The sequence below is a fragment of the Glycine max genome, chromosome 18 (genome assembly GCF_000004515.6).
Source record: "Glycine max cultivar Williams 82 chromosome 18, Glycine_max_v4.0, whole genome shotgun sequence".
In the NCBI taxonomy this organism is placed as follows: domain Eukaryota; kingdom Viridiplantae; phylum Streptophyta; class Magnoliopsida; order Fabales; family Fabaceae; genus Glycine; species Glycine max.
This window is the reverse complement of record NC_038254.2, coordinates 49321739-49346472: the sequence shown is the minus strand read 5'-3', so window position 1 is coordinate 49346472 and position 24734 is coordinate 49321739. Positions and strand designations below refer to the sequence as shown.

General features: G+C 29.1%; 2 protein-coding genes across 2 annotated transcripts; one reads left to right on the top strand and one right to left on the bottom strand.

Moving 5' to 3' along the window:
* The first annotated feature begins 6755 nt into the window (after positions 1–6755).
* Positions 6756–7716, top strand: LOC106797050 (uncharacterized). The gene is made up of 2 exons (XM_014770748.3): positions 6756–6934; positions 7093–7716. The coding sequence occupies exons 1-2, from the start codon at positions 6897–6899 to the stop codon at positions 7490–7492; spliced, it is 438 nt and encodes a 145-aa protein (XP_014626234.1). The 5' UTR covers positions 6756–6896; the 3' UTR covers positions 7493–7716.
* A 12499-nt stretch (positions 7717–20215) lies between these two features.
* On the bottom strand, positions 20216–20687 carry LOC100788254 (mitochondrial pyruvate carrier 1). Its single transcript, XM_003552229.1, has 3 exons — positions 20592–20687; positions 20413–20470; positions 20216–20313 (listed from the first exon to the last, which is right to left on the bottom strand). Exons 1-3 carry the CDS (start codon positions 20685–20687, stop codon positions 20216–20218), a joined length of 252 nt encoding a protein of 83 aa, XP_003552277.1.
* Between the last annotated feature and the right edge of the window lie 4047 nt (positions 20688–24734).

Genomic DNA, 24734 nt, shown 5'->3' with positions numbered 1-24734 from the left:
AAAATAAAATTAAGCAACAAACATTTTCCTCCCATTTGATGTCAACCTAGGAAAACATTGTACTAAACATTATTTTATCATCTTAAATATTATTCTTCTTATAAACTTTGATAATTTTACCCTCTCAAATTATAATTTAATAAATGAATAATATGTGTATAAATTATATATTTATATACTTTTTTAAAATGAATGAAAATAATTTATAAATTTTGATAATTTTATCATCTCTAACTATAATTTAATAAATAAATAATATGTGTGCAGATTATATTATTACATAATCAATAAATTTATTATTTTTATAATGATTATTTTATAAGTAATATTGGAAAAAATTATGATTGATTAATGATTAAAAAATTTTACATCAATCAAATTTTTGAATTAACTTTTATATAAAATTTCTTACACTACTAAATTGTTGTATCTATTATTATATTCCATCTTTGGATTAGGATAAAGAAACAATCCCGTGATATTAGTTTTAATGATGAGAAATCAATTCAAATAAATTGTGATATCACTAACATAAAAAATAAGAAAAATTAAAAATTATTATTAAAAAATCGATGGACTAATAAAAACATCAATTTTTAAAGGAATAAAAAAATTATCAAATTTTAAAAAATATATTTAAGCTTAAAAAAACTAATTCCTAATACTAATTTGTATAGCAAAAGAAAATCTATATAAAATTATATTAATAACAACAAAATATATTTTTTATAATTTAATTTCTAAATTTTTGTGGATTACCTGTGACAAAAGAAAATCTATATAAAATTATATTAAAAACAACAAAATTATATTGCCTGTTTTTTTCTATACCAAAAAATTGATTCCAGCATTCTTTTAAACTTTCATATTGGCTAATCCAAAATATAAAATTGCATTCCCAATAGGTCAATCCCAAAAGTCGTAAGAAGCAACAGGCTTGTAAACACACGTGTCAATCCAACATGCATGCAACTATGCATAGACCTGGCGACAAAACCTGGGCTAATGACTACCGTCTGAATTAATTTCTATTTTGATAAATAATATTTGAATTGATTAGGCATGGTTAGGATTTGGGTTTTTTCGATAACCAAAAATCAGTTTTATTGATATTTGATTACTACATCTGCTTTTACCCTTGGGCATGCCCGTCACTTAAATTTTTAAAATTTAATCAAAAAGTCTGTAATTTTTATTAGTAATTAATTTTATTTTAGAATTTTTATATAATTTAACATTTTTTTCTTAATGATTTTTATAGACATATATGTTATAATAAATTTATTTGTATATAAGTAATTAAAAAAATATTTAACAATGAATTTACTTTTACTAAAATCAAATTTTTAATATTTTCTTAAAAAAGTTATTTCTTTAAGTGGAATCTAGAATCTGCTGTTATATCTATTATTATATTTTATCTCTGGATTTGAATAAGGAGATAATCCCGTGTTATTAGTTTTAATGATAAGAAATCAATTTAAATAATTTGTGATACCACTAACCTAAAGAAGAATAAAAGAAATTAAAAATTATTATTAAAAAATGGATGGACTAATAAAAACATTACTTTTTAAAGGAAAAAAAATAAATTATTAAATTTTTAAAAATATATTTAAGCTTAAAAAAAAACTAATTCCTAATACTAAATTGTATAGCAAAAGAAAATCTATATAAAATTATATTAATAACAACAAAATATATTTTTTATAATTTAATTTCTAAATTTTTGTGAATTACCTGTGACAAAAGAAAATCTATATAAAATTATATTAAAAACAACAAAATTATATTGCCTGTTTTTTTTTCTATACCAAAAAATTGATTCCAGCGTTCTTTTAAACTTTCATATTGGCTAATCCAAAATATAAAAGTGCATTCCCAATAGGTCAATCCCAAAAGTCGTAGGAAACAACAGGGGTCAATTCCAAAAGTTTGTATGAAACACGTCACTTAAATTTTTGCATAATTTAATTAAAAAGTTAATTTTATTTTAAATTTTTTACATAATTTAATATTTTTTCTTAATAATTTTTTAGACACATACGCTATAATAAATTTATTTATATATAAATAATTAAAAAAATATTTAACAATGAATTTATTTTTTTTAAAATCAAAATTTTAATATTTTTTTAAAAAAAAAATATTTTTGTAAGTAAAATCTGTTTGGACTTTGGATACAGAGATACCACCTTATCTTTAAGGACGTTACTGAAAAAGTAAAAAAAATAAAAAAAAGTGACGTGTTAGTTTTTTCCAAAATTTCAATTTTACCCCTTGCTGGGCCATAATTACGTGTCAACTGGTCCTTTCGCTAGACCGATGAAAAGGTTATTCTAACCCTCCTCTATATATATATATATATATTATTAGAATGAATGTGTTAAAATATTTTACTAGTAATCTGGCTTAATTAAGAGGAATTTAAATTTACAAGATGAATTATTTTAAATATTTTACAATAGTTAATTATTAATTTTTAAATACTTTTTTTGTAATTTATTAAAATGATTAATGAAAGATACCGCATAAGCGGTACCAGCGGCTACCGAGTATTAGTAATTGGGTTAAACAAGTAGGAGTGAGGTGATTCTTTAGGTGATTGGCAGTCCGAGATAACGCGCCCCACACAAAATCCCGTTCCCCTTTTCTCTACAACTCACGCGCCCCACACATAATCCTCATTATACAACCCACGCGCCCCACACAAAATCCTCATCATATATACATCTTCAGTTCTCTCATTTTTCCCTTAACAAAATAAGCGTGAAGAAGCCTTTTGTTATCTCAGGATACAACAAACAAACATGTCTGCCCTGAATTCCAATCATTTCACTTCATTGAGGTTATTATATACACTATATGCTCTTTCCCGTGCATTTCTCCTTTCATGCCACTTCTTCCTAGCCCGCTTAAGTCCTTAAAGGGACTTGAACAACTTGCACACCTTTCTTGGTTATGAATAGTGAAGAACTTGTGAAACCACCGTATATATATCTTCATCGAGTTCTCTATGCAAGAATGCTTTGTTTACATTCAAGTCATGGATGAACCAAGTTTTCATATATGTTTGTAAGTATCAATCAACCATGTTCAATTAATAAATGACAATTGATTAATTTAACTACTAATAACCAACTAAGAGAAACTAACTTATTGATAATTGTTATTTAACAAGTTAACATTTTTTAAAATAAACTATGTAGTGTTCCAGATTATTATGAGACAGCCGTGTTCAATTAATGAGTTTCACATACTATATGACAGAAAAAGAAAATGGAACAAATATGATAAATATTTAATTATTAATTCATTCATTGATCAATGAATATTCACATATATGTGCTCTTTCATAGTTAATTGTGTTCAAGTAACGAATGACAATTGATTAATTCCTTAATACCAATAACCAATTAACAGAAATCTAGTTATTTGATAACTTTCTTTTAACATAATTATTTGATGCCTGCTATTTAACAAGATTTTATTTTGTAAAATAGATGAAAATAATAATAAAGAACTTTAAAAAAAATTATCTTTGATGGGACTACTAATTAAAGAAAAATCTCGTAGACTCACCAATTGACAACACGGTTAGTGACTTCATATGAGTCACACTACTGATGTCCTGATTCATTATCTCCAAATACAACCTTGTAAGAAGTTCAGTTGTCATATACCATCCTCAGGAGCACCTAATGCAGCCTTTCAAACAAATAATCACACAACCATCGGAATCACAAAAAACAAAAAATGTCCAGGTACAACACATACATCATATAAAATGAAAATTAATCCAAGACAAATTTTCATCTCTTAACATAAAAAAAATATATTATGCAGAAAAATACTAACTTGCCAAGTCTTCACAGCACGCTCGGTGACTTCATATATATGAGTCGCAGAAAAAGAAAAAGAAAGAAGGAAATACCTTTGGGGCGATCGAGGGTCATGACAGCAACATTGTTTTGATGAACAGAGCCCTCCACAAATTCTTCGGCCATAATGGAAAATGCTCGCAAAGAAAAGGAAGGTTGAAAAAAAATTAGATACCAAGCTACAGTGAAAGAAAAAGAAAAAGAAGCACGTACATCATATAAAATGAAAATTAATCCAAGACAAATTTTCATCTCTTCATATAAAAAAAACATATTATGCAGAAAAATACTAACTTGTCAAGTCTTCATAGCACGGTCCGGTGACTTCATATGAATCGCAGAAAAAGAAAAAGAAAGAAGGAAATACCTTTGGGGCGATCAAGGGTTATGACAGCGACGCCATTTTGATGAACAGAGCCCTTCACGAATTCTTCGGCCATAGCGGAAAATGCTCGCACAGAAAAGGAAGGTTGAAAAAAAATGACAACCTTTCAAGAAGTTCAGCTATCATGATACCATCCTCAGGAGCACCTAATGTAGCCTTTTAAACAAATAATTACACAACCATCGAAATCACAAAAACAAAAATGTTCAGGCACAACATGTACATCATATAAAATGAAAATTAATCCAAGACAAATTTTCATCTCTTCACATAAAAAAAATATATTATGCAGAAAAATACTAACTTGCCAAGTCTTCACATCATGCTCAGTGACTTCATATGAGTCGCAGAAAAAGAAAAAGAAAAAGAAAAAAGGAAATACCTTTGAGGTGATCGAGGGTTATGACAACGACACCATTTTGATGAACAGAGCCCTTCACGAATACTTTGGCCATAGCGGAAAATGCTCGTAGAGAAAAGGAAGGTTGAAAAAAAATAAAAAAAAATTAGATACCAAGCTGCAGTGAAAGAAAAAGAAAAAGAAAAAGGAAGAAGAAAATACCTAAAGGTGAGTGTGTTGCGGTGGAGAAAGAGAAATGCGAATCACCAAACTGCTCAAAAAATACAAACTTGCCAAGTGTTCACAGCACGCTCGGTGACTTCATATGAGTCGCACTGCTTGTGTCCTTGTTCCTTATCTCCAAATACAACCTTTCAAGAAGTTTAGTTGTCATAATACCATCCTCAGGAGCACCTAATGCAGCCTTTTAAACAAATAATCACACAACCATTGGCATCACAAAAACAAAAATGTTCAGGCACAACACATACATCATATAAAATGAAAATTAATTCAAGACAAATTTTCAACTCTTCACATAAAAAAAATATATTATGCATAAAAATACTAACTTGCCAAGGGTTGACAGCACAATAGCTGACTTCATATGAGTTGCACTGTTGGTGTCCTTATTCCTTATCTCCAAATACAACCTTTCAAGAAGTTCAACTGTCATAATACCATCCTCAGGAGCACCTAATGCAACCTTTTAAACAAATAATCACACAACCATCGGAATCACAAAAACAAAAATGTTTAGGCACAACACGTACATCATATAAAATGAAAATTAATTCAAGACAAATTTTCATCTCTTCACATAAAAAAATATAGTATGCAGAAAAATACTAACTTGTCAAGTCTTCACAGCACGCTCGTTGACTTCATATGAGTCGCAGAAAAAGAAAAAAGAAAAAGAAAGAAGGAAATACCTTTGGGGCGATCGAGGGTTATGACAGCGACGCCGTTTTGATGAACAGAGCCCTTCACAAATTCTTCGGCCATAGCGGAAAATGCTCGTAGAGAAAAGGAAGGTTGAAAAATTTTTTTAAAAAAAATTAGATACCAAGTTGTAGTGAAAGAAAAAGGAAGAAGAAAATACCTCAAGGTGAGTGTGTTGCGGTGGAGAAAGAGAAATGCGAATCCAAAAGGAGAAGAGTTATATGTGGCGGTGGAGGCTGAGCTATATCCTACAAGAACGACGGCGAAATAAACCATGACTACCTAACCCATCTTCAAACACTAACCAAAATTGTAAAAAATAGAATGAAGATGAGAAGAGAATCATATCAAAAACAGAAAATGCAACACACACAACACAATGCCCATCACAACGTTTCTGGAACCCTCCTACAGAGATGAAGAGAGGAAAAATGTCGCTCTCTCGCTGTCACATGTCAACAACTCTGCCACGAGTTGACAAATTATGTAAAGACCAAAATGACCAAAAAACTAACAAATGTGTCACATATCAAACTCATAGGTATGGATAAAATAGAAATTTCCAGTAACTTCTCATTTATAAGACTTTATATATATATATATATATATATATATATATATATATATATATATTATTAGAATGAATGTGTTAAAATATTTTACTAGTAATTTGGCTTAATTAAGTGGAAGTTAAATTTACAAGATAGATGATTTTAAATATTTTACAATGGTTAATTATTAATTTTTAAATACTTTTTTTTGTAATTTATTAAAATGATTATTGAAAGATACAGTATAAGTGGTACATGCGTCTACCGAATATTAGTAATTGGGTTAAACAACCCACGTCCATTTTATAAATTGAAAGTAAAAGCCACCCTTATTTGACTATTAGTCATATAAACGTAAAGTGGTTGCTTAAACGTTTAAGTAAAACGCGCCCCACACAAAATCCTCTATAAATTCTCCTTTTCTCTGCACCCACGCGCCCCACACAAAATCCTCTATAAATTCTCCTTTTCTCTGCACCCACGCGCCCCACACAAAATCCTCTATAAATTCCCCATTTCTCTACGACCCACGCGCCCCACATATAATCCCCACATATAATCCATTTCCACGCATATAAATTCCCCATTTCTCTATGACCCACGCATATAAATTCCCCATTTCTCTATGACCCACGCATAATCCTCATTATACAACCCACGCGCCCCACACAAAATGCTCATTATAAATTCCCCATTTCTCCTCATAACCCTCATCATACATCTTCAGTTCTCTCATTTTCCCTTAACAAATTAAGCGTGAAGAAGCCTTCTGTTATCTCAGGATACAACAAACAAGCATGTCTGCCCTGAATTCCACTCATTTCACTTCATTGAGGTTATTATATACACTATATGCTCTTTCCCGTGCATTTCTCCTTTCTTTTATTATACAATCATTTTGTTTCGGTTTTCTGTCAAATTTTGCCTTATGTGTTTCTAGCAAAATACTAACTTTTATTTTCCCATAATGATTGTGCTTAATTAATTACTTAGGGACCAAGTGCTGAATGTATTCAAGGAATTGCAGGAGATCCTCATTAAATTCTTAACACTGTCCATTGCTTTGATTTCACTAACAAACACTGAGTCAGGGAAGCTTTTGTTTACAGAACAGCACAAGCTAATGATGTTTCTGATTTTAACCATTGTCTTATACTTCTTATTTGCTTCCACTGGGACAATACTTCAGATATATAAGGGAAACCTCCTTCCACTTGTAATTTGGGTCATGCTTATTGTGGGAGGTATTGTTTCAGTTCTGGCTTTGAGCTTCATTTCAGCCACCGTAGCTTGGATCACTTTGGCCATGTGGGTTGGAATATTCGCAGTGGTTGCCTACGACTATAGTGTTCCTCAAAGGATCATGAATTGGGTTAAGGGTCCATCAAGCTGAGCTAATTAAGGTTGTCGCCTCTCTAGAGAAAGCATCAAACTATGACACTATATCACAGAGTTTCTCAGTTATGTTGTTGTCCTTTGTGGTTGCTAGTTATTATGTTTTTTCTGTGTTATGTGTTATATGTTGTACTATACGTTTCTAGATTCTTGACTTGACTTAGGAAGAATCTGTTATGAATTTGTGAAAATATATCTTCTTTTTAATGATTAGAAGTTTTGTTTTCCTTTTATCTCTCCCTTTTTAATGACCAGTGGAGTTAATTAAGATTGCCAAAAAAAAATGATTTTAATGTAAGTAAATGGCCTGGATTATTTAGTTTAACTTGTGATAAAATTGATTTAAAAAATAATATTAGAAAGAATTATTTTTTAAAAAAGTATGTTAAAAATTAATTTATGTTTAGAAATGATATTTTAAAATTAAGTTTAAAAGTTAAATTGTATAATAGAATTATTTTTGAAGTATTAATATAGGTATACTTGACGGAACCAATGCCCATGATGCATAAATAAATTCACCTTGAAAAGCTCTTACTAAATTTATGATCAATTGATGATTATATTAACTCATGGTTAATAAGGAAGAAATAAAGCCTTTCATGCCACTTCTTCCTAGCCTGCTTAAGTCCTTAAAGGACTTGAACAACTTGCACACCTTTCTTGGTTATGAATAGTGAAGAACTTGTGAAACCACCGTATATATATCTTCATCGAGTTCTCTATGCAAGAATGCTTTGTTTACATTCAAGTCATGGATGAACCAAGTTTTCATATATGTTTGTAAGTATCAATCAACCATGTTCAATTAATAAATGGCAATTGATTGATTTAACTACTAATAACCAACTAAGAGAAACTAATTTACTGATAATTGTTATTTAACAAGTTAACATTTTTAAAAATACACTATATAGTTCCATATTATTATTAGACAGTCGTATTCAATTAATGAGTTTCACATATAATATGACAGAAAAAGAAAATGGAACAAATATGATAAACAGTTAATTATTAATTCATTAATCGATCAATGAATATTCACATATATGTGCTCTTTCATAGTTAGTTAAATGTGTTAAAGTAACGAATGATAATTGATTAATTTCTTAGTACTAATAACCAATTAACAGAAATCTAGTTATTTGATAACTTTTTTTAAACATAATTATTTGATACATGTTATTTAACAAGATTTCATTTTGTAAAATAAATGGAAATAATAAAAATATTTTTTTAAAAAAATTATCTTTGATGAGACTACTAATTAAAGGAAAAGAAAATATTGATTCATTCAATATGCAATCCACAAACATATATCAAAAAAGAAAAGAAAGACACTCAACTTTTCTATTTAATTTCTTGTAAAGGAAAAGAAAATATTGATTTATTCATCATTGTGGTGTAAAAAAATAACCCTAGTTACACAGAGCACCGTTTAGCTCTACAAGATTTACCTTCTTTTTTTGTTTAATTCCTAAAATCCCATCAATTCGCTTTTTAACCAATGGGGGTAAAAAAATTTGGAACTTTCCAACAGAAAGTATATTTTAAAAAATTACCCAAAACGGGATAAATCGTAATAGGTGTTACGACCTATGAGATTAGAAGTAGTAATACCGGTTACGACTTTTTTATTTTTTAATTTTTTTAACTGAAGTTGTAAAAATATTTAAGATTTCAGTGTAAATATAATTTTTTTACGACTTTAAAGTCGTATTTATTTTTTAAAAAAAACTAAAATCGTATTTTATTTTATGACTTTAAACTTGTAAAACTGTTTTATTTATTTTTTAAATTTTTTTAAGGTATACAACCTCAAAGTTGTAACCTGATTTTTTTTTTAAAAACGTTGTTTTACTATTTGTAGCCGTGCTTTTAATTTGTTAACCTATTTTTTTCACAAATTTGTTTTTTTAAAATTTAATAATGTTTATGATTTTATTTTTCTAAAATAAAAGAGTTAAAAAATATATTTAAATATGTAATAAATAATATTAAGTTGATTTTATTAGTATATTTTTGTGATTTTAATGTTTTATTATTTAAAACATATTATATATATTTTAAATATAGTTTACTTTAAATGTTTTTTATTTAAAGTTTAAATAATCTATCAATAAAAATTAAAAATAACATAATTAATACATTAATATAAAATACACAATACAAATAAAAGAAAAACATAAAAATTACAAGTTATGTTAGTCATGTACTTGTATGGATAGTTATTCTGATTATGCCCTTCAGTTCTATATAATGAGCATTTTTTACTATTATTTATTATATATTTAAATATACTAAATTCATTATATATTTAGCATATCAAATAAAATCACAAAAAATATACTAATAAAATCAAATTAATATTATTTATTATATATTTAAATATAATTTTTTAACTTTTTTATTTTAAAAAAATTAAAATTATAAACATTATTAAATTTAAAAAAACAAATTTACGAAGGTTAACAAATTTAAAACACGGCTGCAAATAGTAAAATAGCATTTAAAAAAAATGAGGTTACAACTTTGAAGTGGTATACCTTAAAAAAATATTAAAAAAATAAAATAGGTTCATGATTTTATAGTCGTAAATAAAATAGGACTTTGATTTTTTTTTTTTTATAAAAAAATACAACTTTAAAGTCGTAAAAAAATTATTATATTTATACTAAAGTCATAAATATTTTTACAATTTCACTTAAAAAAATTAAAAAATCGTAACAATATTATAACTTATCTCATTTTGAGTAATTTTTTAAAATATACTTTCCAATAATTAGAAAATTTCAATTTCTTTTACCCCCGGTCGATAAAAAAGCCCCCATTCTTCTTCCCTCCTTCCTCGACACTGTCATCCCCAACCGCCTCACAGTTAGTGTTACTTCAAAATCCATCAATTTCCCAACTTTTCATATTGGGCTTCTTTGTTTATCGGTTTTTCATTGTCTTGCAAGACCCAATTGGATAAAGATTGGTTTTTTATTTTTGTTTTCCTCATTTTTTTGTCCCATTTCATTTGGGTGTTTCAGAGTTCACAAGGACTAAAGAGTTGTGCCACCATGTCGGACGATGAAAGGGAGGAGAAAGAGTTGGATCTCTCTTCTGCCGAAGTTGTCACCAAATACAAAATTTCTGTTGAGATTGTTAACAGTGTGTTCCTCTTCTGTGTTGGATTGCTATGTGCTGAATTGCTCCACTTTGGACTGATTCATAACGCTTACTCTTAATGTTTGTGGTCTCAAATTCTATCTGGGTTTTGGTTATTTCATACATTGGACAATTTTTTTCTGGAACCTTGTTGAAGTTGACCTTTTTTTAATTTAGATATTTTGTTTTGCTGAGATTGGACTGGATTTTTTTTTTGTGTGTTTGTCTATGATTTTACAGAGGCCTTGAAGCTAGTTATTTCAGAATCTAAACCAAAGGCGAAGATTGTGGATATTTGTGAGAAAGGGGATTCATACATTAGAGAGTAAGCTTATAATATTCATAAATGAGGGAGCATTGTCTGTTCTTAACATATGTGTACATTCAATTGCTGGTTTGTGTCTTTTTTTAATATTTATGGATTAGCTTAATATTGAAAATGTAAGATTTTCAGAACATGAATTTGTGATGAAGGGGGTGGGGGAGAATGGAGTCGGTGGTTTATGCTATTATTCTGAAGATGATGTTTGTTTCCTTGGTTGGTTGCAGTGATATGGCATGTCATATATGTTAGAAAATAAAATAAAAATGAAAAAAAATAAATACGAAGAAGATGCACAGTCTTAAATTAAATAACAAAATAAGAGTAACAAAATAAATTTAATTGATAACACATGAATAATGCATTGTAACATATAATAAGCATAAGGAAAAAATAAATTAGGAGAAGAAAGATATAGTCTGGGTTGAAGCGCGTAAACGATATTCTTAGAGAAAAAACATTCCGGTAGGAAAATTTGATTGCGCTTCTTTCCTAAAATACAACAATCCGTTGGTTCCAATTGTGTACAGCGAAAGAATCTCCGAACCTTATGTATATATATAAGTTTTTATAAGAGAAGAAATATAAAATTTTAGGGAGGTGTGTTGTTTCTAGAAAGGAAGATATATATATATATATATATATATATATATATATATATATATATATATATATAAACATTTATGCAACAACAGAATATGACCGTTGGAAAATATGACTGTTGGATAACAATTTAGAGGTATCAAAACAACCTTAACAAATTGTTGACTCATTAAAATAAAATCTTAAGAAAATCTAAAATAAATATTTTATTTTATAAAATACAATTAATATAAGTCATATATATTTATAAATTTTAAATTATAGCACAAATATTTACCAACATTCCCCCACATAATTTAAAATTTTAAAATATATTTTCTAAAAGATAATTAGTATAAAAACATAAGAGAAAGAGCATGTGATATTGTATTTCGGTATAAGGAATTTTCTGGGTTTGAGCCTTATACCTAGTGTTTATGAACTTCCACCTGAGAAAAATGTAGTGACTTGATTGTCTTGAACTACATATTCTTTAACCGGATTTTAGTACACAACCCCTATAAATATTGGCGTTCAATTAGGTTCTAATCAATGGTAGCGCGTTACACGGCATTGCGCTTGTATCTTGTTTCGTGAGTGTCACTTAGAGATTAACCCATATCTCACAGTGACGGCCCCACCACCACACTCACTAAGTAAATCCTCACAGAGTGAGCTGTAACCCCCACCCCTACAATAATTATCATCAGACTCATTAAGAGGTATTTTTCTTTTACCAAAAATACACATATATAAATACATCAACCTTAATATTGCCACAATTTATAATATACCTCGTCATAGAAATGAGAAATGGAACAGCTCTGCCAAATTTCATTTTGGTGTACTTTAGTCAATAAACAATTTCGTTGTTACCCGTTGAACTCCATTCATGGGATCACCAATCACACGGAGACGGATGTCCATTGTTGTAACTAAATAATGGGATTTAGTCCTATTCCCCTCGATGACTCAAGTACTTGTTGACGTGTCAACCTTTTTGTAAGCGAATCCGCAATATTATTTTCTGACCTGACAAAGTCAAGAGAAATGACACCATGAGAAATCAAATTTCTAATAAACTTATGTCTCACTCTTAAGTGTCTTCTTTTTTCATTAAAATTTTTGCTAGTCACTTTAGATATAGCAATTTGACTATCACAATGCATTGGAATTGGAGGTATACACTTATTCAACAATGACAAATCGCATAATACAATTTTAAGAAATTCAGCCTCATTAGTAGCAGTATTTAAAGCAACAAGTTTTGCTTTCATGTGAAATAATAATTTGCCTAGTAGATTTTCATGATATTGTACAACCAGCTAAAGCAAAGACATAACCACTTGTCAATTTTATTTCATCAAAATCAGAACTTCAATTTTGTATCACTAAATCCCTCAATTGCTTTTCAATCTACCAACTACATGTGCAATATCAGACAGACCTAGAGAAGTTTGTCAAATGCAACAAAGAATCGATACTTTGAGAATATTTATGTGAAGAAATTCTTTTACTCAATTGTTTTTTTTTTTAACTTGATGGATGATTCATAAGGAGTAAAAACATGTTTCACATCAAAATAATTAAACTTCTTCAATAATTTTTCAACATAATAAGATTGGATAAAAACAATGCCATCATTTTTCTTTATAAGCTTGATACTCAAAATCACATTTACACGACCAAGGTCTTTCATATCAAAATCTCTAGACAATAAAAACTTCACATCATTTATGAAATGCATATTACTACCAAATATCAATATGTCATCCAGATACAAATATAAAATGACACATCCATTATCATAAAAAAATTTCACATACACACATTTATCACTATCATTAATTTGAAAACCATACGAAAGAATAACTTGATCAAACTTGTGTGTCATTGCTTTGGAGCTTGTTTCAAACCATATAAAGATTTAACGATTTATTTTTTTAAGGAAAAATATTTTCAAAGAAAGTGACATCTCTAGATTGCATAATAATAACATTAGAAATTTCAAACATTTCTGAATTAACAACTAAGAATCTATAAGTAGTATTATATAAAGAATATCCAACAAAAATACAATTAACATTTTTTTTCAACTTTCCTTTTCTTATTAATAGGGATGTTTAACCTTTACTAGATACCCCCACACTTTAAGATATTTCAGATTTGGTTCTCTTTTTTTTTTCATAGCTCATAAAGGATTTTTTTTTAATTTTTTATAAAGTACTCTATTAAGAATACAACATGCAGAATATAAAGCTTCACCAAAGTGTTTATTTTATTGTTCTTGTGTGTTATATTTTCACAGACTTATCTTTTATCAATGAGTTATATATAAAGAGACAATCAGTCAACATGTAGCAACAAAATAGTTGCAGTAATAATAATAACGTTAAACAATAGAAATTAAAAAATCAAATAACAAATGTCCTGATTTTAAAGACTTGTATTCACAGGATCATTTGATCAAGTAAAAGATAACTTCCTGAGGCAAGAATGAAAGTAGTGAAATGTTTTTAGTTTTTCACATTAACTAATTCTAAAAACATTTTATCTTTAAAACCATCATTAATAAATAAAATATATTTTAATAATAAATTTCAAATTATAAGAAAATATTTTTCAACAATCTCTCACTACTTTAAAATTTAAGGAAATGAAATAATATAATAAAACATTTTTAATAAAGCATAATACCTTGTGTCTTCATCCATTAATTTTTCAAACTTACTAAAAGGGGAGTCAATCATATTCATGACAGATATTTTGTTAAAACAAGATGCTACTGCAGAAAAGACTATGCCAGAAGAAAGTAGATAAAATTTTCTCTCTAAGACTGTTAGAAAATAAAATAAAAATGAAAGAAAATAAATACGAAGAAGATGCACAGTCTTGAATTAAATAACAAAATAACAGTAGCAAAATAAATTTAATTGACAACACATGAATAATGCATTATAACATATAATAAGCACAAGGAAAAAATAAATTAGGGGAAGAAAGATATATATAGCCTGGGTTGAAGCGCCTAAACGCTATCCTTAGATAGAAAACACCCCACTGCACTGGTAGGAAAATTTGATTGCGCTCCTTTCCCAAAATACGACAACCCGTTGGTTCCGATCGTGTACAGTGAAAGAATCCCCGAACCTTATGAACAACCATGCTCTTACTCTCAAGAAATAAGTTTTTATAAGAGAAGAAATATAAAATTTTAGGAAGGAAGGAATGAGACTGTAACTTTGTCGGTGTGCTGTTTCTAGAGAAGAAGAAAAAAAAAAAAAAAAAATATATATATATATATATATATATATATATATATATATATATATATATATATATATGTGCAACAACAAATATTGGAGAATATGACCGTTGGATAACAACTTAGAGGTATCAAAACAACCTTAACAAATTGTTGACTCATTAAAACAAAATCTTAAGATAATCTAAAATAAATATTTTATTTTATAAAATACAATTAATATAAGTCATATATATTTATAAATTTTAAATTATAGCACAAATATTTATCAACATATGGATTCATCGCTGGGGTAGCTCACACCCGTGTTCTTCAGGAAGATCCTGTTGCTGAGGTAGCCTTGAGGCTTGTCAGGCTGGGAAAGAAGGTTATCAATTGTATCGATTGTTTTTTACTGTATCTGCATTTATATAACACAAGTTGATTTGGATTTTACTACATGTTGCCTTTCTTGATTTGTTTCTTTGGTTAATAGGTGTTAAGGTCATACACTATTATAAGCAATTCAGCTTAGTAAAATCGGAGAGAAATTAGGTTGCTTCATGTGTATCGTTTTCTTTGCCTAAACACATGCCTTGTGGATTTTGATCTCTAAATGATGAAAACTATCATGGGCTACGGATAAACTCCGATGAAGCTTTATTGTCATAGTTACACTGATAGAGTTCATTCATGTTTCTTCTTGTGTTGTCTATCACATTGCTCTTTTTTGGAACTCCTCTTGTCTATAGTGTGTATTTCTTTCCTTATGCTATATGTTTTGTTCTTTTGAAATTACTTGGTTCTCAGTTCAAGTGATTTTTTATCTACATGATGAATGCTGTCATGCATTTGCATCAAAAACTTGATTTGTTTTCTGTTCTGATTGAAATTGTTGTAACAAAAAATCAGCTGGATATGTCTGTTTTCTTTTGAGTCTTCCACTTTCTCCTAAAACTATCTTAATTTGGTTTATAATACTGTATATTGTAAATTTGATAAGCTGATCTCTGTATGATGAAGACATTATTGGCTATGGATAAACTCCAATTAAGCTTGTTTCTGTCATAGTTACACTGACAGAGATTTGTTGGTTTTGTATTCCATCCTGTTATTTATTTTATCTGTATGATAAACGCTATCATGCATTGTCATCAAGCACTTGTTATTTTTTATTCAGATAAAATTTTAGAAAAAATCTTGACATGATCTCTTGTTTCTTTTCATATTCCCTCCTCTTAGGTGCAAAACCTACCAAATTTGTAAACATATACCTATATTAATACTTCGAAAATAGTTCTATTATACATAAATAATTCTTCAAAAATAGTTTTATTATGCAATTTAAATAAAATAATTATTTTAAGATTAATTTTAAAATATCATTTCTAAACATAAATTAATTTTTTAACATACTTTTTTAAAAATAATTCTTTTTAATATTATTTTTTAAACCAATTTTATCACAAGTTAAACTAAATAATTCATTTACTTAATTACATCAAAATCATTCTTTTTTGGCATTCTTAATTAACTCCATTAGTCATAAAAAGGGAGAGATAAACAAAACTTTCCTAATCATTGCAAAGGATATATTTTCACAAATCCAACAACTGATTCTTCCTAAGTCAAGAATCTAGAAAAGTATAAATCGACAAGAAAAATATAAAGAGGGCGAATCAGACACAATAGCATTGAGAATAAAAGGAGGAATGAAAGAAAAAAAAAATCTGGAGGAACCCATCAATGGTGAAACCAAATTAAACGTGGACAAAATATTCACAACCTGATTTACTTCACGATAGACATGGTTCTACGAAAATAGACCATCATCATTGACGAACGACTTTATAACTGAGATCAACATGCAGTAGCAAGAATGAGTTGATGCAAGCCCAACCACAATAAAATGTCTCTTCTAAAATATCTTTATTTATTTGACAATATATTTAATAAAATATAAATTAAAATAATTGTATAATTATATATATAATAATAATCTTTGAAAATTAATGGAATATATTATACTGAAGTGGATAGCATGGTCCCACATTTCATAAAATATATTGGTAAATGGGTTAAAACATTGGGAGAAAAAGGAGAGAAAGAAAGGATTAATGGTTTTGACTATTTTTACATGATTTTGTATAAAAAAGTTAAGTATATTAATTTGAATAAAGTTGCTGGACTCCAATATGCACTTTTACTATTAAAAATATATTAGTTCTGATATTTCACGCATGTGTGTTAGTACATTAAAAGTTAAAATGTAAATTTGTTATTCCTATAATTTTGAATTTGTAATTTTATTTTATTTTTATTTTTAAATTAAGATATTGATAAAAGTTAAACTCATCGTCTTTTTATTTAAAAATAAGATAATAAATTACTAAAATACTTGTTTTGTTTAATTAACTTTATAAATATTAGTTTATACATATCATTAGTCAAGATTTATTAATTTTTTCAAATTATAAAAAATGATAACATATAAATCTTTTTAATTTTATTTTATACCATTTATACATTATATTTTAAATAGTTTACATATATTTTTTTATTTTTACCAATTTATAATTAAATTTCATAAATTAATAGATAAATTACTTACATAAATTATTTTTAAAATTGATTTTAATATACAAATTATTTTTTCTATAATTATAAAAATCAATATAATTACATCAATTAATATGCAAATTATAAAACTAGGTAAATTTATTTTAATATGTAAATTATTTTTATTCTAATTATATAAATTAACAAAATTATAATATTAAGTATTTTAGGAAACTTACATGTTAATATTTTTTTAATTATGAAAAACTATTTATTAAATAAGTTTTTAATACCAATTATATAAATCAAGACAATTACATAAGTTAATATGTAAATTATTTATATAAATTATTTAATTTAATTTTTTATATATAAATAATACCATTTTGTTTTAATTATAAAAGTTATAAATTTTTATTTTTTTAGATTATTTAAATGTTATTTTAAATTTACATAATTTCTATAAATTACATAAAATAGTTTTTTTAAAATAATCTATGTATTTGTTTATGTAATTTTTTAAAAATTATAATAAAATAAAACCAAATTTTATATATACTAATTTATATTAAATAAAATTTTGTAATAAAAAAATATATTTAAAATTAAATATTAAATATATTATTTTAATTTATAGATTTTTATAATTCTAAAAAAAATTAATAACTTTTGACTAAAGATACATATAAACTAGTGTTTATAAAATTAACAAAACAAAACTAGTGTCTTATAGAACGTTTGGTAGGAGATAAACTTTATCGTATTTGGAAAACATAGATTCCTAAGGGAGTCGATTTCTAACAATCATGATTCTTAAGAAAGTTAATTCCTAACAATCATGATTCTTAAAAATGTGTAAAATGCGTTTGATTAGTCTTGATATGTTTTTTATTAATTAAAGATTAAACTAAAAATTTCTCTCCAATCGAGTAAGTTGGATTCTTGCCCCCATCTTGAAAATGTTTTTGCAGGAATGTTAGTTAAAATTGATTATGGGAAATCATGGTTAGTTGTCAATCTTTTTTTATTAATTACATGTCAAACATTAAAATCATAGTTTCACACTTTAAGATTCAAGGAAAAGTAAAAAATTTTGGAGCACCAAACATTCCCTTAGTGTTTTTTTATTGTTTTGTTTTTAAATAAAAGGTCATAATTTCAACTCTTAATAATTTTTTCCTTTATTTTACTCCTTGTTATATAAGTGTTATGTCAACAACCTATATAAATAATAAATATGAAAAATAAATGTCTTGTTTACAAAATAGAAGAACCAAAATAGTGAATTCAAATTATAGAAAAATTAAAATTATAATTCAACCTGCATTACATCATACAAAAAAATGTTATTTAATAACTATAAATTATTTTAGATATAAAATTTAGGATTTGTTAGTAACTGAGTGATAATTAAAAAATTATAATATGACTTTTTTTTATATTATTAGGATAATACATCAGATATATTAATAGTTTAATTTTTCTTAAATAATTAAAAGTTTTACATTTTGAGATTAAATTTTGCATAAAAGTTATTTGTTTTATTTTGATGTTTTAACTTTAGAATTTGAGTCATTTTTGTCATTTAATTTTTTAAATTTGGATTGTTTTGGTCTTTAGCTTACTAGCCATTTAAAATCACCATAAAGTACATTTTATAATAATAAATTGATTTTTTTAATAGATAAAAAATCAAATTTAATTTAAACAAAAAGATAAGATAAGTAATTAAAATTATAATTTACTCAATTTATCTTCTAGTTTCATGATAAAAGTCAGTGACGGGCATGCACCGTTGAATTTCAGGTCTCAAGCAACGTGAGAAAAAAAAAGTGCTTAGGCAAACCAGGATGGGATGCAAATCTAAGCAGACGCAAGAGAACATGAGACCATCAGTAAACTTACGATGGAAATTCTCTTATACGTTTCAAGTGCATGTGCAAGTCATTTCAATCCTTCATATCCAATACAACCTTCGTGAAAATGCACCTTCAAAGATCATCCAAAAGTCCCAGCAAGACCCTCTGAATATGACTCTTAAGTCTGAATCTAAATCATGTCTTTCTAACCTGACTTCTCTGTTGTCCAATGATATCATTTTGAAGAGTAACACACAGCTTCAAAAGGAACAGCAGAAAAGTCAATCTCGTGTCTTTGTCTTTACCTGTCATGTCTAATATTTGTTGGAGAACCTATTATCCTTCCTTGGTTGACCATGAGCTTAGCCTCGGATCGTGAAGCTTATCCAGAGGATGTTTTTTATTTACATTCACGTGTTTTAGAAAAAGCCGCTAAATGAAGTTCTCAGTTAGGTGAAGGAAGTGTTGAATGACAGTTTGGGGTTTCTCGGAGCTTACAATGGGTGAGTCTGCTTGATGGCTGGATTTGACATCAAATTGGATCAATATCACGAATAAAAATATCTGAGTTATCTAATCGATTATAAAGCAAACGTGTTGTGGAAAAACGTTTGAAGACACGGACTGTGTTTTAGTCCATCCTGAGTGCAGTTGTTACAGTTGTTGTTTTGCTATCAGGTATGGGTTTGGCTATGATAATCTAAGTGACACTTACAAATGAAGATGAACTCCACTCTAATAGTTCACGTATTGGGGTTTTGAAGGATTGCTTGAGTCTTTTTCATCACAATCACAAGACAAATCATCCAATCATATGGCAAATGAAGGAGTTTCGGAATCAACAATCTTGGACTCTCTTGTTTAACATTGAAATGATTGCAGGGTACCTATTCAAAATAAAACAAAAATCCATCAATTCATGCTTAGACATGATGAAAATTGAAAAGCAGAATTCATAGTGTAGCAATTGAAAGAAACATGCAACTATGGGAATCAGAGTGGTTAAGTTTCATTGGATGCATTGCAAGAAAGAAGCAGATAGTTTCGCGGTTGAACCATCCATGCAAATCTCATGAACAATGCTGAATAGACGCACATCGCTTCAGAACCAACACAAAGACAAGACATGATGAATACCTAGTGTATACTATTGCTAAGAACATTCCAAGTTCCCTTGAGAACAGATACATATTTTCAACCTGCTGTCATGTTGCCAGAGATCATTTTGGGAGGTTTTTTCATCATGTCCATCAAACCCTGAAAGCAAACACATGACACAATTTAATCATATGAGAACAGAATGCTAGCATGTATCATATCCAAATTAATGCTTAAAGAACTATATATTATAAGAGGGAATAAAAGGAATGTAACTTACAGCAGCAACAAATCCCCAATTGGCAATAGGTCCCCAAAAATGTGTTGTTTTTGGACCAACTGGGTTGTTCAAGAATGCTTGGAAATTGGAAGCCATGTGTTGATAGTACGGCTTAAGCAGTTCTGATTTTCAACATAAAACACAAGTTAAATGATTGGATATTTCTCTAATATTCATTATATTGTTGGGAGAATTATTTTGTTTTGAGAAAATAGCATATGTACTTGTTTGCCGAGAATCACTGTTGCTGAATCACAAATAATAAATTTATTGATTTTGATAATTATCTTAAAAGTTATAGTAAAGAAGATTTTTAATTGGTTGATACTATAAAAACTTTTACACTAATAATGCGTTCCTATTAAACTTCCTTTTTTTTTATACCTATTTTAGAAAACTTCAAATAATGTTATACAATCAAAAAGCAAACAGTTCTGGTATGAGGGCAAGGGGAAGCATAGACAATGATATATCATTTTAATGATCCTTTACCAGAATAGAAGTAATCATGACTTGAAATTCCAGTTAATAATTCATCTTCAGAGCATTTTTTTTTTTTACTTTTAAAAAAATTAAAGCTCGTGCTCATCTGTGATTTGTCACTGGATTCAAGCAATTCTCAGTAACAGTAATGCCCATACAAATTTAAAATGACGCACGTAATGATGCAAATTAAACATACTTAAGTCAGATCAAAGGTGTTATACATAACCAAAAAAATATTATATCTATAAAGTTCATGCATGTATATACAGTGATAAACGGGCATTTTTCATATCAATCTCGTAGCCTCACTAATTGACCGAGCATGATAGTCAAACTTTTAATAACAGCCAAAAAACAAAGAACTTCTCCAGATACAACCGTTTAACTTCATCCAAATTGCACAGTGGTTACACACACAACACAAACTTCTGCGACTGTATGTAACAACAATCGCATGTCACGCATTCACATTATTTTTTTGACATGTCACAAATTAGGAACATATTCTTTTGAGCCATGAAAAAAAAACTGATAAAGATAAATAAATAAAAAGAAGCCTCAAAATCAACCTGTCCCGTTTATACGTGTGAGAATAATTTATTTGGCGGGAGAATTTATATTCAATTCTCACGTGTGCATGTAAAATTTTACACAATTTTTTTGGACTAATGACTATCATTACAAGATTAATTTTTAGTTCACCGGATTAGAAAGCAGACGTGAACCATAATACAAGGACAAAAAAAAAAAACAATAGAAACAAACATAGACCTTGTCAACGAAATTAAATGTCACAGCACGGAATTAAATGTTACAGTAAATTGTATAGGATTGCACATTTATTTGTAACAATTACTCTCTTAATTAGGATAATTAGCTTTAATTGTATATATGGCAGTTTAGCTATTTATTGGGCTGAAAATCAGGATACTTAGCTGTAATTGTGTATATGGCAGTTTAGCTATTTATTGGGCTGAAAATCAGCTCGACAGATTGTAATTAAAGTGTATTTATATGAGAAATCTCCATGAGGAGCAGCAGTTTTTGGCCTAACCTTTTCTGAGTTTAACATGGTATCAGCCTAGGTTTCGATCCAAGACCCTAGTCTGCACTTCTTTCCTTGTTCTTTCAGCCTCGTCCAAGTTCCAGTTCTCTCCAAGTCCTTGTTTTTTTCTGTTTCTTGGTCATTTCTTTCCCAGTTCAGATTACCATCCCTTGTTCCATGTCTATCGAAAAGTATGATGTTCTCTTGGTTCGTCTTAATGGCAAAAACTACTCAGCTTGGGCATTCCAATTCCAGATCTTTGTCACAGGAAAAGACTTATGGGGTCATGTTGACGGCAGCTCTCCCGTCCCTGACAAAGACACAACTAAGGTTGAACACGCCAAATGGACAGTCAAAGATGCTCAAGTCATGGCCTGGATCCTAGGCTCTGTCGATCCCAACATTGTCCTGAATCTTCGGCCTTACAAGACAGCAGCCACAATGTGGAATTACTTGAAGAAAGTTTATAGTCAGAACAATGAGGCTCGAAGGTTTCAGCTTGAACACGACATCACTACCTTTAAACAGGATAGTCTCTCCATCTCTAATTTTTACTCTCAATTCATGAATCTTTGGGCTGAATACACTGATATAGTTTATGCGAACTTGCCTTCTGAAGGCCTTAATTTAGTCCAAACAATTCATGAAACTACTAAACGCGATCAATTTCTTATGAAATTGAGATCTGATTTTGAAGGTATTCGGTCCAACCTTATGCATAGAAATCCTGTACCATCACTGGATGTATGTTTTAATGCTCTGTTGCGTGAAGAACAATGCCTCCTTACACAGTCCATCATTGAAGATCACAAATCCGCTATTGTTCCAGTGGCATATGTGGCCCGAGGAAAACCCAAAAGCCATGACATGCGTATTGTTCAATGTTTCTGTTGCAAGCAATTTGGACATTATGCTTCTAACTGTCCGAACAAATTCTGCAACTACTGCAAAAAGGATGGACATATTATTAAAGAATGCCCCATAAGGCCACCCAAGCGAAATGTCACAGCTTTTACAGCCTCAGTTGATTCATCTGTTCCTAATAATTCAGTAAATCCAGCACCTGTTCAGCAACAAGCTCCTGATCTTGCTCTGACTATGACCCCTGAAATGGTTCAACAAATGATCATTTCAGTATTCTCTGCTTTAGGATTCTCAGGTAAATCCTCTTCCCCTTGGTATTTTGATTCGGGGGCTTCCAACCACATGACCAACAATGCTCAATTTCTTACTAATATAAAAAAATATCTTGGAGACCTCAAGATACACACCGCTGATGGAAATCCTTTGCCTATCACAGCCACTGGTGATATTTCTCCATCTCTAACCAATGCTTTTGTTTCTCCTGGTCTCACTAGTAATCTCATTTCAATTGGTCAATTAGTTGACAATGATTGTCAAGTACAATTCTCACAGTCTGGTTGTCTTGTGCAGGATCAACACTCTGGGAAGATAATCGCGAAAGGGCCTAAAGTTGGACGCCTTTTCCCAATCCAATTCTCATTGCCTTCCAGTCTTTCTTTGCCTTTAGTTTCTTGTAATTCTGCTATTGTTGATTACCAAGTGTGGCATAAGCGTCTTGGACATCCAAACGCAAATGTACTTCATGACTTGCTCAAATCTAATTATCTTGGAAATAAACACAATTCATCTCTCAATGCTGTTCACTTTGATTGTATTCCTTGTAAACTTGGTAAAAGTAAAATTCTGCCTTTTTCAACACATCAGTCTAATGTAACACAACCTTTTGAAATCATCCACAATGATGTTTGGGGGGTGGCACCGGTTATATCTCATGCTCATTATAAATATTTCATAACTTTTATTGATGATTATAGTCGTTTCACTTGGGTCTATTTTCTGCGATCAAAAGATGAAGTCTTTTCCACTTTCAAATTTTTCCATGCTTTTGTTCAGATCCAATTTTCGTCAAAAATAAAAATCTTTCGCTAAGATAATGGGGGAGAATACATGTCACACTCATTTCAGGACTTCTTGCAATCCAATGGCATTGTATCCCAAAGGTCATGCCCCTCAACTCCACAACAAAATGGGGTAGCGGAAAGAAAAAATCGCCATTTGCTTGATGTTGTCCGCACCCTTTTGCTGGAGTCTCATGTGCCATCACGTTTTTGGTGTGAAGCCCTTTCCACTGCAGTTCATCTTATCAACCGATTGCCATCTCCATCAATAGGTAATGAATCCCCTTTCAATCGGTTATATGGTCATCCACCCAATTACTCAAATCTTCGTATCTTTGGTTGTGTGTGTTATGTCCATCTTCCTCCAAGAGAACGCACCAAGCTCACTGCACAATCTGTTGAATGTGCCTTTCTTGGATATTCTCCTCATCAAAAGGGCTTTCTATATTATGATCCTACCATCCGTAGGATTCGAGTATCTAGAAATGTCATTTTCCAAGAAAATGTATACTTTTTTGCATCACATCCTGACCTTACCTCTCCTCCAATTTCTATTTTGCCATTGTTTTCTAACTCTCATGCAGGAGAACCATCTCCTAAACCTCTCTTGACCTACAGCAGATGCAGCACTGCAAACCAAAATCAACAGACAGAACCTCAAGAGCCCCCTCAAGATAATTCTTTGGCTAC